The sequence below is a fragment of the Apus apus genome, chromosome 1, assembly GCF_020740795.1.
Source record: "Apus apus isolate bApuApu2 chromosome 1, bApuApu2.pri.cur, whole genome shotgun sequence".
NCBI classification, from domain to species: domain Eukaryota; kingdom Metazoa; phylum Chordata; class Aves; order Apodiformes; family Apodidae; genus Apus; species Apus apus.
Window position 1 is genome coordinate 80,416,585 of NC_067282.1, and position 16,012 is coordinate 80,432,596.

General features: G+C 38.1%; 1 protein-coding gene across 2 annotated transcripts in view; it reads left to right on the forward strand.

Moving 5' to 3' along the window:
* CRYBG3 (crystallin beta-gamma domain containing 3) overlaps window positions 1-16,012 on the forward strand; it is a 99,402-nt gene that overhangs the window by 60,891 nt on the left and 22,499 nt on the right. For both annotated transcript variants that reach the window (XM_051608926.1, XM_051608927.1), the window contains exons 10-16: window positions 669-704; window positions 1,752-1,885; window positions 3,704-3,830; window positions 8,444-8,586; window positions 10,627-10,753; window positions 11,938-11,970; window positions 15,820-15,929. In XM_051608926.1, coding sequence (XP_051464886.1) covers window positions 669-704; window positions 1,752-1,885; window positions 3,704-3,830; window positions 8,444-8,586; window positions 10,627-10,753; window positions 11,938-11,970; window positions 15,820-15,929 — 710 coding nt within the window. The remainder of the gene's footprint in view (window positions 1-668; window positions 705-1,751; window positions 1,886-3,703; window positions 3,831-8,443; window positions 8,587-10,626; window positions 10,754-11,937; window positions 11,971-15,819; window positions 15,930-16,012) is intronic.

The window sequence follows — 16,012 nt, forward strand, 5'->3', positions numbered from 1 at the left end:
CAGCCAGTTTTTGTTTTGATAGGCAGCATGTAGCTCTATACATGGAAGAGATGTAGAAGAATTCTACTGTCCATGTAGCAAGTCTACAGAAACAGACTTCAAAAGCTACAAAAGAATAACACCTAACAGCTGTATTTTTAGTCACTCATGAGATGCAGGTGTCTTATTCCCCTACAGAACATAATTTACTAACATTTCCAGAGAAAATGCATTTGTTGTATTTGCTCTTTCACATAGACATTAATATGTCAGCCTGTATTTTCTGTCTTTTCTATAGTTTCTTAATGTTTCATCATTTGTGCTTAAGAAACTTGTTACATGCACAACACAGCTTTTAAAGTGACATTTTAAAAATTGGTCAATGTAAATTACTTAAAAAACACAAAGTAAATATTTGCTTTAGAGTGCTAATAGACAACAAAGGAATATTTTTAAATTGCTTGCATCCCTGCAGGCTTGTCAACACACTGATTTTGTTTGTGAGTCAGATTTATAGTGTCCATAGCTTTTATGAATGATCAGAGTATTTGAAGTAGCTTTTGATTTGACCAACACTGAAAATGGTGAAAATAATTTTAAAGACTTCATGATCTGGTGGTACTGTAACATACATGTCAAAGCATAACTTTGTTTTCTGTAAATTCCTTTTTTTCCCATCTTTCTTTTAGGGTGGACTAAAGGTACAGATGCCAATGAATGTCAAGGTAAGCACTGAGGACACTGAGAATAAAATATGAGCACACTGGAAATATAGAACCTTTATTTAGGCTATTTTCTTTTTGTTGGGTGTGTTGTTTAATTAAGTATTTGATGTTTGCTGCTGAAGGAAAATTCACAAGTGCTGGGAAGTCCACACTAGAGTTTCATGAGATGTAGGAGTAGTAGTAGTTTGGGGTTTTTTACATATTAGGAGAATGTTAATTTGCTGTAGAATAATTGTAAAGCTTTTACAACAGAAAATGAGTTTTTCTGACTGACACATCAGTCAGTTAAATGGAAGGGGGAGCGGTCAGGAATAGGTCCCTTCCTTCCTATACCTGTTCCTAATACAAGAGTCATGAGTGAGACTCTCAGCCTTCTGTGATTTGAGGAGCAGAAAGCTAATCCAGAGTTATTGCTCCTTTTCCCTCCTTTTTCTAGTTCTCCAGAAACATGCTAATGCTTTAGGCAACTTTTAATTATACAAATACACATGAGACTCACAAGTTTTTTTTAAACAAATCTTGCAGAAAATATTGAGATTATTAATAACTGATCTGTGTGATTTGGCAGATGAGGAACCCAGAGTGTGTGTTAACTGCAGTCACTCAAATAACTTAAGCAAAATACAGAGAGAGAGACCTCTCATGTACTTTTGAAGGGTCAAGCACAGAGTGTCTAGCTGTGACCAGGTAGAATTCACAGCAGTCTAATATACATTGCCCAGGCACTGGATAACAGGTTAAATCACAGTCATACAGCTTCAGAGTTCTTTTATGTATATGGAATTATGTGAATAAATATCCTTCTGTGGCAGTGTCTGCAAATAGCCTGACAAGCCTATCTAAATCCAAATAGGGTCTCTTCAGCTTCTAGGGAACTCAAGAATCAGAAGGGCTGAAGAATGCAACCCTGAACTTTCTTCATAATGGTGGCTTGTTGGAGTGGGGGGGGAAAAGATGTCTTCCATATTCTATAGCAGTACATACACCCAAAATTTAGATTACTGTTCAGAACATACTCAAGGCATTGTTTAACATTGTATTTTCTAGATCATAATATATGAGAAAACCCACTTTGGAGGATGGTCCAAAGAGTTTTCAGAAAACATCAGTTCTGTCCCAGCTCTGTTTGGTAGTGAAGAGGAGTTTCAGGAAATTGGATCAATACGTGTAATTGGTGGAGTGTAAGTATATTTCACTTGTGTGTCTATTTACTTTAAAGTGGGGAATTGTAACTAAATGCTAAGAAACGCTGATTAGATTATCTCACTGGTAAAACATTTTTTAAAGACAGAAATACATATTTCTTTTGTCAGTTATCAGCCTTAGATAAAAGAGCCTCTCCATATGGCTTATTTATCTAAAGGAATATAGGAAGGTAAAACTAGGTGTGTGAGAGGTGTGAAGTCAGTGTTGACCATTTGGATGCCAATAAACTAGGCCACGTTTTTCCTTAATGGCAGTGTTCACACAGAGCTTTAATTTATATTCCTTTCTACTTCTTATAGTCTTTACTTAATTTACTGAAATGACCTTAAGTGGGAGTGGTCAGTCTTCAATTTGACATCTCATGCTGCTGGAATCTATAAAAGGTTTTATGGTCCTAATGGTTTTCCTTTGCCATGTGTTGCATGTTATCTGGAAATAAGAGTCCACCTGTATTTTCCTTCGTTGAGGCCTTGGATTGATGCTGTGTTGCTCTGCCTCTCTTGCTGTCACAGACTCACAGAGGCTCAGAACAGGCTGTGTGACACAATCTTTAGCTGCACTGCTCACGAGGTGGGCTCAGTGCCAGCTGTCCTAGAGAGCTACCAAGCCCACGTGTTGTTCTTTCAACCTCTCCCAAGATCCCACAGGACAGGAGTGTTTGAAAGCATTCAGGATGGTTGCTTCTGCCAAAGAGCCTAGCAATAAAACAGTTTTCAGAAACTTTTGGTTTTTTCTCAGAGGATTTCAATGTTAATACTTCAGTATAAAGATTCAATAATAATTATCTTTTCAGGCCATTGTCAGAATCTTAGCGCTAAATTAAACATAATTGTGAATACTCAATCTATTCATAAATACATTAGGTATTTGATAACTGGGAAGCCTCACATTACCGAAAATCATGCTTCCTTCTGTTGTGGTGGCTTTTATTTTTAATAAAATAAACTAAGCAGCTGTGGTAACTAAACAGCTGAATTAATGTAAAGCAAACGATACAAAGAGGAAAGCTACCCCTGCCTGACAAATTCCAATGCCAATGGAATTTGTACAGCAGTTCTAATACTTACAAGGACGTTTTAATGATGTAAATGCTAAGAAGAAAGAAAGAAGGAGGGGGAAGGACTTTTTCAAATTAAGATCCATTAAAGCTTTTGAAGTCGATGTGGAAATGCCTTCTTTTAATCGAGCCTTATCTGTTTGTGCAAAATATTTAAAAAGTTGTATTCATTGAGTGCTGAAATAGATTCCATCTAAATTACATTGTATATATTCAATTCACTTGTCTATCCATATATATGTTTGTAGATTAGAGCAAGGAACAGTGTAAGCTGGTGAAATTTTGTTCTGCTTGAAATCCATAAATTTTGTCACCAACTCCAGCAAGGGCAGAATCTCGTCACTTAATACGTCGAAGAGACCTACTGTTTGTTGTTTCTCATTGACAGTTTCTGGTTTAGTGTTTTGGCCACTAGATTCATACTAGCCTCTGTAGCCCCAAGTATTGGTATTGGGAATACCACTGACTGAGAGGAGGTGGTGCATGGAGAAGCATTACACAAATAAACTCTTGTTGGAGAAAGAATCATGTGGGGGGATTTTGATCCACAAAGAACACTTAATGGGTGCTTGTTGTGATTTCAAACAAGCATTGCTTTGTTTGTTAGCTGAGTCTGTGATACTCATCTTAGAGTTCTTAGGTTGTTCTCTTCCCTTTTTATTTATTATGGAACATAATGTGTGCAGTTGTTCTGCTTTTAGTTATTTCTCTTTCATTTTTTGTGTGGCTGCTGTAGGTGGGTTGCCTATGATAAAGAACGCTACAAAGGCCAACAGTACTTGCTGGAGGAGGGAGATTATGAAGACAGACACTCATGGGGGGGAACTGACAGTGTCCTCCTGTCTTTCCGGTTCCTTCAGGCTGTAAGTACTTTTATGAATATCACACTAATTATGCAGAGTTCTATACATAAAGGGGAAGGTTATTCTTCATATATGGTACAGCTGCCTTGGGTTTAGTCATTCCAGTTTTTTACCCAAGTTCACTCTCATTCTTCCCCTACTTGCCAAAATTTAGATGGCACTGTATATACATTGCAAAGCAGAAGCAGGTTCTAAATACCCTTTGTAAAGTTCACACAAAGAATGTATCATGCAGAATTCCTTGTCTACCTGCCAGATTTTCCAAGTATCTCACTTCTGCACTTCAAGCTGTTTGAATCTCTGGAACAGAATTTACTTTGAAGTTTAACACATGTAAATGTACACTGTAGTTCTTTATTAAAATAAAAATAGCTTTTCAACACAGCAGCTGCTGCAAGCCTTAAAACAGCACTACCCTCTGTCTCAGTGATTTTTGTGCCAAAAACCTTTGGCAGCAAAAATAATCATGATGGAAAAATCCCTGCTACAAAAATATGTTTAGTGGGAGCATAGATTAAATAATAATAAAAACTCTATCAGAATCCAGTATTAGAAGCAAAGTCAGACTTTTCAGTGACAGGGAAACATGGGATTAGAACTACTGCATCATTTCCTTTGGTTGGGGGTGTTTTTTGTTTGTCTGGGGACTTGAGGTTTTTTTTATTATAATAGGAACTCTGTGAGCTTTAAATACAGCTGCAAAGAGTGGCTTATTTTGAGAATTAGATTCTTCACCCTGAGTTTACTCAGTTTTGTATATTCAGATTAATCATCTCCTCGTCTGAGGAGATGAGGTGTTCCTGAGCTGGGAATTTTGTGAAGGTTGAAGACAGGCATTTTGAGCACACTCGCTGTCTCAACAGTCACTATTTAAAAAAATAAATAAAATTAATGTAAAACAAAAAAAAAGGCACAAAATTAACAATCTGTGATTTTAATTTTTATGCAAGACACCTGGGAAAAGCTGTATTTATAATCAGAACCTAGCATGTAACTTAAAGATAGGAGAGTAAACTGAATTGAAGAAAAGTGTCTTCTAAATAATTTATTTTCAGGCTTCTGAGAAAAACTGAGAGTAATTTTCTTCTAACTACTCATTTTGAATGTCCAGAATCCTCTCCAGTTGCTGACTAATCTTAGGTTTTTCTTGATTTTCAAGCTATACATAGCACACTCGAGTAACTTTAAATGCGTTGGCAAAGGAGAAAACAATTTTATGATTCTGTGACATAATTACAACCTTAAAATAGTGCACGTGCCTAGTAGGGAAGAGCTTCCACATATATGCATGTGTTTAATTTGACTCATGCCTAGAATAATTAGGATGTTCAAGTCATCAGCGTTTTAAAGACATGTATCGTTTGCAGTCATATATCAACATATATAATTCAAATTTGCATATAAATATATACTAATACATACATGTTGATAATAAAATGCATAAGTAATACCTTTCCTGAAATTGTAGCATAATGAGCGGGTTGGAAATGAAATGACTCACTGGCATTTTGTTGTTCAGCTTGACCAACAGATTGACCACCTCTCTGATGTGCCATACGTAATGTCAGTGCTCAGGCTTGCCATATGGTCCCCTCATGACTTTGTATATGATACTTAAGGTCAGGATTTTAAAAATGTTTTAGTACCAAACTCTTGTTTTCAAGGGAACCTGGGCAAAAATCCAAAACTAGTTCTGTGTGCTTAAGGCCGCTCACTGCACAGCAAATGTACTAGCTCTTCTCTGTAATCTCAGAAATTCCATTGGGAGAAGTGTGGTGAAGTTGTTGTGGTGGTCCCAGACTCCACAAGAGGTATTCTTGGATATCTGATCTTTATTGCTCTTCCCTAGAAATTCTGGTTTAGTCAGATGAATTCAAAAGTCTCTGAAGAAGATTAAGGATTTTCTGAAATGTAACCAAGTTGCATTATTCATGGTCAGCTTAGGTAGGGAGTAGGGCTGGGCACTGACCCTGCTCTTAATATGTGCTCACTGGTGTGGCTTCATGTAGGGGCCAATCCAGCTGTTTGGGGTTTTTTTGTTTGGTTGTTTTTTGTTTTGTGGGGTTTTTTGTTTGTTTGTTTGGGTTTTTTTGCTCAGTCATGACAGCAGGTGACCTTGACTGTGTCAGCTTTAAGGCCAGCTCAGACCTGAAAACAAATTAGGCTGGCTTACACGGCTTGAAGCTGAAGCTAATGAGCCCTGTGTACCTGAGTCAGCTCCAGGCACAGTTGGATCAAATGTCTTTGTGCAGTGCTCCCAGAGCAGGGAGTGTGGTACAGAAGCACGTAAATGGCTCTGCAGAGAGCCAGGCTGGGTGCCCCATGCCTCGTTAGCCTGTGTCAGTACCGGCTCTGTCAATGTGGCTTACTGCTATGCAAAGCTATTTAGATGTTTCTGCACCACAACACTAGATGTGACAGGTTCCACCAGAGCTTATTAGTGCTAGGAAAATCCATGTTTCTGTACACATACCAGTGACTGCAGTTGAGCTGCACCATGAATTTAATTTCCTGACAAATCAGCAAGGTTAGACATTGCACACAAAAGAGGAGTTGTTGCGAGTCGCCCCTCCCCACACAGTGGTTAAGATGTACATGCATGTAGGCACACTGCAGAGCTTTCACTTTTTGTCTGTCTTAAGTATTTCTGCTGTGAACAGTCGCAAGCTCTTATGTGGGAATTGGGGAAGTGTTTCAAAAGCAGATATAGAAAGGACTTGTAGAATTGTATCTTCCCGCTCTGTTATCAGCATCTATATTGGACAGGGCTCATTCCCAAGGGAGAACAGCAGTTTGAACTCTGTGCTGGTTTGGGAGGCAGTTATGTTTCCTTCTTTTTTGCAGTGTCAAATGAGAGAACCTGTGAAGCTGGATTTTGCTTACTGGCTGTCATGATCAGGGAAAGGGTGAAGTTTCTGAGTCTTTCAGTGGAGCAGAGTATGTTTTTTGCCTTTGGAGGTTTCCCGCTAATCTTTTCAAGTCTAAAATTCTTTGCCTTGGTCTGAAAGTCTATTTTAAAGTATTCCTCCTGCTGCTTATTGTAACAGAAGCTGTAGTGGAAATTTAGGGGGGAGGAAATGATTGCTGAATTTGAAACATGTTTTAAATGTTATTACAATTTGGGGTAGATTTCGGTATTTTAAATTTAGTCAAATAAATCATGTGCAGATTTGATCTAAATGGGTTTTCAGGAACTTTTAACAAGGCCTTGCTTTAGTGCTGTTAAGGGTAGATGTTTTCCATTTGCTCTAAAACTGCACTAGTAAATTTTTTTCTAAAGAGCAATCTGAAGCTGCAGTTGGTCGTGATGATTTAAGTAGACCTTTCACTTTTAGGTTCTAGTGTATATGTGAAGTAGTTGCAACTTTTTAAATAAATGAAAAGAAATGGTTAACATTGTAGGAAAACCAGTTTTACTACAGAATTTATTCCATTACTCTTTAGTATCCTGTAAACAGTGCAGAGAGGTTGAGCCACTTCAAATGTTTGTTCTAAAATTGATTTTCGTTATTCATTATGATTGAATCCTGTACAAAGGCATGGTGTCCTCCAAAGAGCCTGTTTGGTCAGGTTCACCTGACCAAATGAATCTCCCTGCATGGTTGTACTGGCCTTACTTTCAAAGTGGTTTTTTATTGTTGTTAGTCTTTGTTTTCTCAGTGTAGCCTTAAGCATACTGCTCTCCGGTTGGTGCTTCAGCAGCAGGTATTAGTGCAGTAATTCCTGTGATGGTGGCCTAATACGTTTGTGACTCTGGTTTGGCTCCTGTATTTGCTTGATGGCCTTTCCTCTTGTTTGCAAGACTTACTTAATTAATATAGCATTGCTGAATGTTTCAGAAACACTGAAATGGCATTGATTTAATGCTTTTTTGTTAAAAGTTGAAGGAAGTATTATTTTCCATTTCACCAAGCATTGATTGGGCTGTGTATTTAAATTGCTAGGTCTTTAAAAAGTTGGAAATTTGAAACCCAAACTCAAATAATCTGAAGTTGTGCAAGTAATCTGGTCAAGCAACTATGCTAGCTGAAAGCATAAAGCAATGTCACACAGCCATGTAAGACAGAACATCACTGTGTAATGTGGGATTTATTTTATAGCTCTAGTAATGAGTTATACAATGGATGTATCAAAAAAATGCAAACCCCTTGTGCTGGAAAGATGATCTTGATCAGTCTTTTCTTCTGTGATAATTACTTTGTCTCTGGGAAGGGATTGGAAAGGGGTACTTAAAGTCTACAGTGATGGAGATGCTTGGAGTAGTCATTGGTGAAACTGTCAGAAGATCAATGCTAAATCTCCAACCCTTTTCTCCCACACAGGCTTCTTTGCACTCTCAGTCACCCCCATAGATAAAAGGATAGTGCTTGGGGGCAGCAAGTTCTTCCTCTCTTCAGTGGAAACCACTGAAGGCCATATCAGATTACCAGGCTTCCAGCTAGGCCCTACAATGCCAAAATACGCCATAAAGATACACACAAGGGACCTAAGCCCCTTCACTGCTTTACACAATGCTACCTTTCAGACTATAACTCTTTTCCAAAATGACTTATCTTGTGAAGTGTCACTGAGCAGTGACAGGCCTGTCTTCTAACCCCTGTGCTACCTCTTAGGATTTCATAGAGTCATCAGTGGCACTTTTTCAGTCTGATGATGAAGATGGGAAGGCATTAGACATTGTCAACGAAGAAATTCCTGATTTGGAGATGGCTGGATTTGGCCCAGAGACAGGATCGATTCTTGTGAGAAGTGGAGTGTAAGTCTACTGAAATAAATGGATGGAAGTATTAAGTATTTTTGTGCACAGTTGGGATTGGGTACATCTTTTAACAGAATATATTTCACATAGTACAGAGGGTAAATATTTGGGAGAGAACAGTGTTTATTTCAGATGCTTAGTTTTCTCTAAATCTCATGCCTACATCTTGACTTGGATCTGGGCGTTCTTGTTAGTAGACAGAGCTTGTGATGTCCCTCCAGAGGTAGTTTCATGATAGGGGAGCTTTCGCAGTAACAGAGAAGAGAAATTTTAGGAATGTTAAGAACTGAGATACCTTTTAGGCGAGGTGGAGCCTGTACAGAAAGGATGGGCAGTGCCTTATTCATAGCAAAGTCAGGCTGCTGGCACTTCTTAGTGAACTAACTAAGCTAAAAGCAAGGGGTTAAACCAATGGGTGTGGAAGAGTACCTGGTTGAAGCTGCTACAGCCTACACAGTGCACTTGCCTAACTTTCTGTGTGCATATGTGAAGTCCAGGAGGAAAATAAACAGCACAATTGCAATAAATAAGGAAGGTAAATTAGACCACTTGCAATGTCTGTTGGTGCAGTATTAACTGATAGAGCAAGGGCAAAACTTAAGTGCTAGAAGCCTAAAAAATATTATGGGGAAACTAGAATGCTTGGAATGAAATTACAGCTCTGATAGAGCAGATACTCCAGAGGTTCACAGAAAGGATAAGCAGGGGACCTGCCGACTGTATAGGAATGACAGAGTAGGCTATTACAGGCACAAGAGTAGTAGTGTACATGAAGAATGATATTGTGTGCTGAAACATAAAATATGCTATGGGAAAAAGCATGATCATGTGGGTAGAAATTCCAGATGTTAATAGTAAATTTAAAAGTACAGTGTTAACATTGTCATGCCTACCCTAGTGGGGTAGTGAGACTAAAAAAGCTTCAAACTTAGGAACAGGTAGCAAGAGTTGAAGGATTTGAACAGCTAACGTAGAGATCGGATACAATAAGACACCAGTGTCTCATGAGGATGAGATACAAGGATGAAAGGCTGGGACTCAGTTCAGAGAAGAGATGGCTGAGGACAGATAATGAATGAAATCTGTAGAATCCTGAAGTGAGTAGACAAGCTTAATGCGGCAGCATTCACAGAATCCTGCAAGAGAACTATTGTTGGAAGCTTTACAGAACGAGGTGAAGATTGCTTTAAAACAGATGCAGAGATGGAGGACAAAAAGCCTGAAATACACTGGAGGCAGAAAGTTTCTGGAACTTGCTGCTGAAGTAGGCTGTGTTAGGAGATAGGACCGGGAGGTTTAAAAAAGCATTACATGAATGACAAGTAGATTGATAAACAGGGGCTAAAATGACTAGGAAAGGAGATGCCCCCTAATAACCTTGATGTAACAGTCCTGGGTGCTGGGTGACTAAGAGATGAATGCACCACCAAACACAGCCAGGTTAGTGGCATCTCTAACTAGTCTCCATCTGCTTTTGCCAGTGCCAATGAGCATGTGTGCAGGGCTAGAGGCACCCTCACTCTCACGTAGTTGGGTTTTCTTTCTTCCTAAATAACAGGGAAAGCAGAGTGGGAGAAGCTTAAACTGCCAGGAATTGAAGTCTTTTGCTATATCTCATCCTATCAAGGCGTCCTCATTTACTTCTCTTTCTTGCACCATTTTTTCTTAAATCCAACTGGAAAAGTCGGAAGAAAGGGGGGATGCTGAACAGGAGAGGTTGAAAAACTTTAAGTGTCTTTCACCTGCGCTTCTAAGCAAGGCATCATCTCATACTGAATGTGTATGTGATAGAAAGGCGGAGACCCAAAGTTTTGTCTTTGTCACATTACTGTTTGCAACCTAAAAGCAGAAAATCAAGTGTGTCACAGTTTTGCACCTCTCATAGTGTTTTATGTTACACTGTCTGTCAGATGGACTTACCAAGAAACCTCCAAAAAAAATTGTTCTTTTTAAAAAAAGTTGTAACTTCTTAGCATGTTCATCAAATGACACTGAAAAAAGTGGTGGTTTCAGTTTAATTTTTGTGTCATTCTGCAGGTGGGTTGCATATCAACAGAAACATTTCTGTGGAGAGCAATATGTGTTGGAGAAAGGAAAATATAAATGTTTCTTTGACTGGGGAGGATCTAGTAAAATCATCTTGTCAATTCGACCTATCAAGTTGGTGAGTTACCAGAACTTAAGGGCAAAACTTTAAAGAAATGTGACCTTTGGAGATCAGAGAATACAATAATGTTACCATGTGGGCTATACTGTTTAGTCAGTTTATGTGGAAACAAGTTAAAGGGACATCTCACACTAAACCTGATTGCTCAGAGCCCCATCAAGCCTGACCTTGAATGTCTCCAGGGACAGGGCCGCCACCACCTTTCTAGACTAATTATTCCAGTCATCCACCACCTTCATATTAAGTAACTTTTTTCCCAATGTCCAACCTAAATCTACCCTTCTCTAGCTTGAAACCATTACCCCTTGTCCTATTGTTACATGCTCTTGTGAACATACAGTGAGTCTGTTCAGGATGGAGACTGAAGTTGAGACTTTGGTTCTTTCTATCTTCTGAGAAAGTTATCAGCATAACATAGAAACTTCCCCGTAGCAGACTGCATTCAGGGGAAGAGTAAACTAGCCTAGGAAGATTAATTTGCCTTAAAGCATAGTAATTTATAATGCCTATTTGATAATGTATATAAAAATGCTTCAGAATTTATGTGGCCCATTTATTGTTGTATAATACAGGTCTGAATTTTTTCCCCTTGTTTTTATGCTAAAATATTTGTAATACACGTAGTGAATAAAGACAGGAAATATTCTTAATCCATTATTAAATCCAAGGTAGTGCAACTTGCCCAAATTAGATTAATGCCAGAACTGTCAAAACCATAATGCAAAACAAAGGCAATCCTCAGTAATGAGCATAAAATAAATTATGGTATTGCACTGAAAATGGGAAAGGAAAAACATGTAACCTTATTTTGAAGAGTACATGTTGAAAGAGGTGTCCCAGTCTCCTCTTGGTTTGAATTCTGTCTCTTTTTCAAGAAATAATCTCAGAAATAAATAACGGTACATTTATGTGTGGGCTCTAATCTGCATTATATAAACTGATCAATGCCGATGCATGTTCTCTGTGTGGAAAAGGACTGAAGAGTCAGGCAAGTAGTGGTGAGCTTACAGGAGCTGATGGCAAAGGCTGGGGGAGAGAATTGTGCCAAGAGCATGGGAAGTGTGTTTTTCTCTGCTCTGAAGTTCCTAAGTAGAAAATTTCAGGAACTTGCCATGTCTTCTAGGAAATTAATTGTTATTGTTTTTTTATTTATATGCATGTAAATATCTTTATTATTGCAGGAACCTCTTGGAATGAATGAGCCTCCACATTTGGTATGTTGACGTTTATATAATATTCTGTAGCACTAAACTACATCTAATAGTTAAATACAGTTAATGTTGAATGTCTTGCTCACTATTATCATCTCCATTCAGCAGTGCATTGATGGAGGAAACTAGTATATGTATAAAGGCTGACTTTGCTAATGTTTCACTCTTTGCTTTATTCCAGTTCAGAACTTTTCATATTCTGTCCTCAAAAATGCAAGCGGTTTTGTAGGTTTTGAGTGACTTTGAGTCTCTATAGCTATTCATTTTCCTCCTCTTTCCTTCTTGTTTCTGGAAACTCACCATCATATGCATTCATCCTTCTTTTTGTGGCATATATTCTTTCCATTATTTTGCATTGCATCTGGTTTGTCACTATCTTGTTCATGCATCAGGTGAAGAAGAAAGTATAAACTGCAGAAAATGTAACTGCACTCTTCAAACCTTCACGTGCATCAACCCAGGGACGTTGGGTTTTTTAGTCTTGGGTGTTGTTAGCTCTGTTTTTATAGTCTCCCTGTCATAACTGGCCACATTCTGAATATAACAAACCTGTGATAAATCTCTTCGATGATGCAATCTAACTATTTTCCTGTAAGTCGTGTCTGACTTGCGGGGAACTTAGGAAGCAGTTTGTATTATTTCACTTCTGGTCTCAAGAACAAGTTAGTTTAGGGTCTTGCTCTTTCGGTCTTTATCATACATTAATGTTCCATTAATATTCATTTGTGATAGTTTTCAAAACCAAAAACCTTCTCTAAGTGTCTGTGCTCGTCACCGAGGATGGTCTGTTTCTTCAACTTTCTGTCCCAACAGGGCTCTCCCCGCTTCCTGCATTAGTTTGATTTATTTTCTATTTTTTTCTGCCCTGGAGCATGCTGCTAGCATGGGTGATGATCTAAATGGTTATATTGCTCTCTGTAACAAATGCTTTTAATTAAGTCAGTTTAAAAAACTTCATTTCAAGAATCATGACACTTTTTTTCAGATAAATGAGGCTTTAGAGCTCAATGGTTCTGTTTCAGAAAACGGAAGTATTTTGTCATCTGGACACAGTTTTGCTTTACCTTCCTTGAATGGGTATAATAGCCGTAAGCCCATGGGAAATGTTTTGTAGGTCAACTTTGCAGGTGGACCACACCCTTCCTTTTCTCCAGGTATTCTAGTTCTACATTTTTATGGTTAACCCTGGTCTACAGGAAATGTTTCCAATCTGAAGACATAATTGGTGTATTATTTTAGTCTTAAACACTGATTTCCTGCCAGACTTATTCATATGGCAGTTTGTGGCCAAATCAAAGACTTGCATGTTCACAATGAGGCCTTAGTTGATGATACCAGATAAAATAACCGAATCAGAGGAAGACAGTGGGATACAAACAGTTGAAGATCATTTTCTCTCCATCTGCAATTCTTCTGCTTTTTCAGGATCTCCCAAAAACTATTATTTTAAGTGATTTAATCTGGTTTTGCAGATGTTGAAGATCAAGTCACACCTTTGAAGTTTCATTAAGTTTTGCTTTACAGTCTCTTTATTTCCAGTGCTATGAAAAAATCTGTGTGTTTATGCACAGACACCTTTAAATACAGAAGTCTTCTAGTGTTGCAAAAAGTGTTTTGCATTTTGTGTTCTCTAATAACAGTCTTAAAGGACTTTTTTAAAAAAATACTATTCTGACATATCTTAGTCCTTGTTTTCATAGGATTCTGCCCTAAAGCTAGGGAAGGCAGAATGTTGTTCGAAATGCTACAGTTCTTTTAGGAGGGGAAATGGGAAAACATAACTGCTTAAAATAAGGATGATCTTTAGGATAAATATAAAAAAAAATTCCCACGCAAAGTAAAATAGAAGTTTCCATATGTGTAGCAGTCTTTTAGTTTGGAACTTAAAATCCTGTTACATATGAGCTGGCAAAACCCTAAGCATCCTAATGTTTGACTGGTGTATAAGCCATATACCAGTTATTTTGAATGTTTATACATTCTCCCACCTATAATAAACATATGTCTGAGCTAAGGGAACTGTTTTTGCTGTCTACAAGGAAGAGTCTGTCTTCTTTTCACTTTTGTTTTTAGTTGCTCATCAAGAAATTGAAAAGCAACTAGATTTTCTTATAACTCTCATTAACTCCTCTGACCTTTTCCCGCTGCCAGGCTCCCTAATAAAGAAAGTACATATAATCTAAGAATGCCTGAAATCTCCAACTGTAAAAAGCCATTCATTTTATTTATTAAAAATCTTGGTTTTGCCCAGCCTCTTTCAATATCAGCTGACTTGTCAGGTGGTTTAGGAAGCAGAGATAATTGTTGTGATAACTTGTGTTTGTATTTTAACATGCTGTCCTTTGAGTTTTTGGGAAGTGAAAGCTCATCTTAGTAGTGTCAAACCCTGACAGCAGAGATAGCTGCAGTTTGAGACTAATTGCTAATACACAATATTTTCACTGAGGAATCAGTGCTTCACCCCAGCTTTTGTTAAATTAAGACCATCTATACATAGATTCTGTATAAAATGAATTGCAGATCTTTTTAAAAAGCTTTGCATAGCATCTGGCCTGTGAAAGAAAGGATATATATTTCTTTGTATAAAGCTCTAAGTGGGTAGGAAATACTATATAATTACAGCTTAAATAGATGCTTTGTGAGATAGCCATGCAATTATATTTACAGAAAAATCAGTTGCACATTATTCATTATATTATGGCTGATTTGTGTTCTTCAATTTGCAGTTACAGCATGCAAGGCCAGGTTAAGCTATTCTTGTTTTTTCTAACAGGAGACCTATTCAATTCTTTTTAAAACACAGACTGAGCTTTTCCATAAAATCATTTGCTGATACTTGTATTTGGCCTTCTCACTCTGTACTGGCAAAAACACTAGATTTCTTTTATTTGGCAGTAAGTTAGGCCAATTTGGGGCAGGAAGGGGGAAGCAGCTCTTGCAACAGCCATCGTGTTTTTCTTCCATTACCCAATATGAGCTGTTTTCTTGATACAGTTGAATTTCTCATTCTTTTCCAGTCTCTCTTTCAGGCTTTAAAGTGAAACTCACCTCAGTTACACACTGGCAGCCTGACAGTACTGAATTCTAGGCAACTTTGCTATAGATCATAGACTGTGTCATTTTTTTTTTCCCCCCCTCTCCTTTTGGTTTTCCCTTCCCCTTCCCCCCCCACCTTTTTTTTTTCTTTTACTGCAGCACTTTCAACCTTATTGCTTTTTCAGGGTGAGCTGATCACATCTTACAGGTGGGGTATGGTTCAGCGTGGCTTGAAGTTCTTCGCCATGACATATAAAAACAGCCAAGGTGAACTTGTGTGTCTACCAGGCTATACCCACTTCCCCCAGAATTTCTCCTGCTAGTTTTAAAGTGGGAAACCACCTGTCATCACTGTGGTCACAGAAGATTTCAAGGCATTTTGGCAGCAGTAGGCCTGTATCTTTTGGCCAGCGCTTCCCTGTCCTGTTTTGAACACTGAATTGCTGAGCTGTATAGCAAGAGTTAGCTGCAGTTCAGGGATACTTTGGATGGAAGATAATGTCCTTCAGTCCTAGCCTTCTCTTTTTCTCTGGGCCCTCTTCAGCTGCAGCTGAACTTATACTTGATTCCACTGTCTTAGCATCACTGGGAAGCATCCTGTTACCGGGCCCAGAGACAAAAAAAACCCACATAATCTTTCTAATAATAAAGCAGCTGTAGAAATATAAAAGACTCCTTAAATGATAATTCATTCTCTTTAATGTATCTTTGTAAACTGAATGGGTACTTCTCTAAGACCACAGCTGTCTCTGTTTGCATTAATGATAATCTGTTCATTTTCCTTCTAGTCATTGGTTTTGTTTTTTGTTCTTGTAGCTCAAAGCTTTCAGTAATACACATTTCCAAGGAGCATGTATAGATTTCACAGCAGAAGTTTCTGATTTTCCATCATTCATACCATGTTCTTTTAAGGTTCTTCGGGGATGGTAAGTCTGTTGTTTTACATGCCACCATTTTAAGTAATACGAACTTTTTTTTAAATGTTACCAAGTTTCAGAAGGCTGAAAGT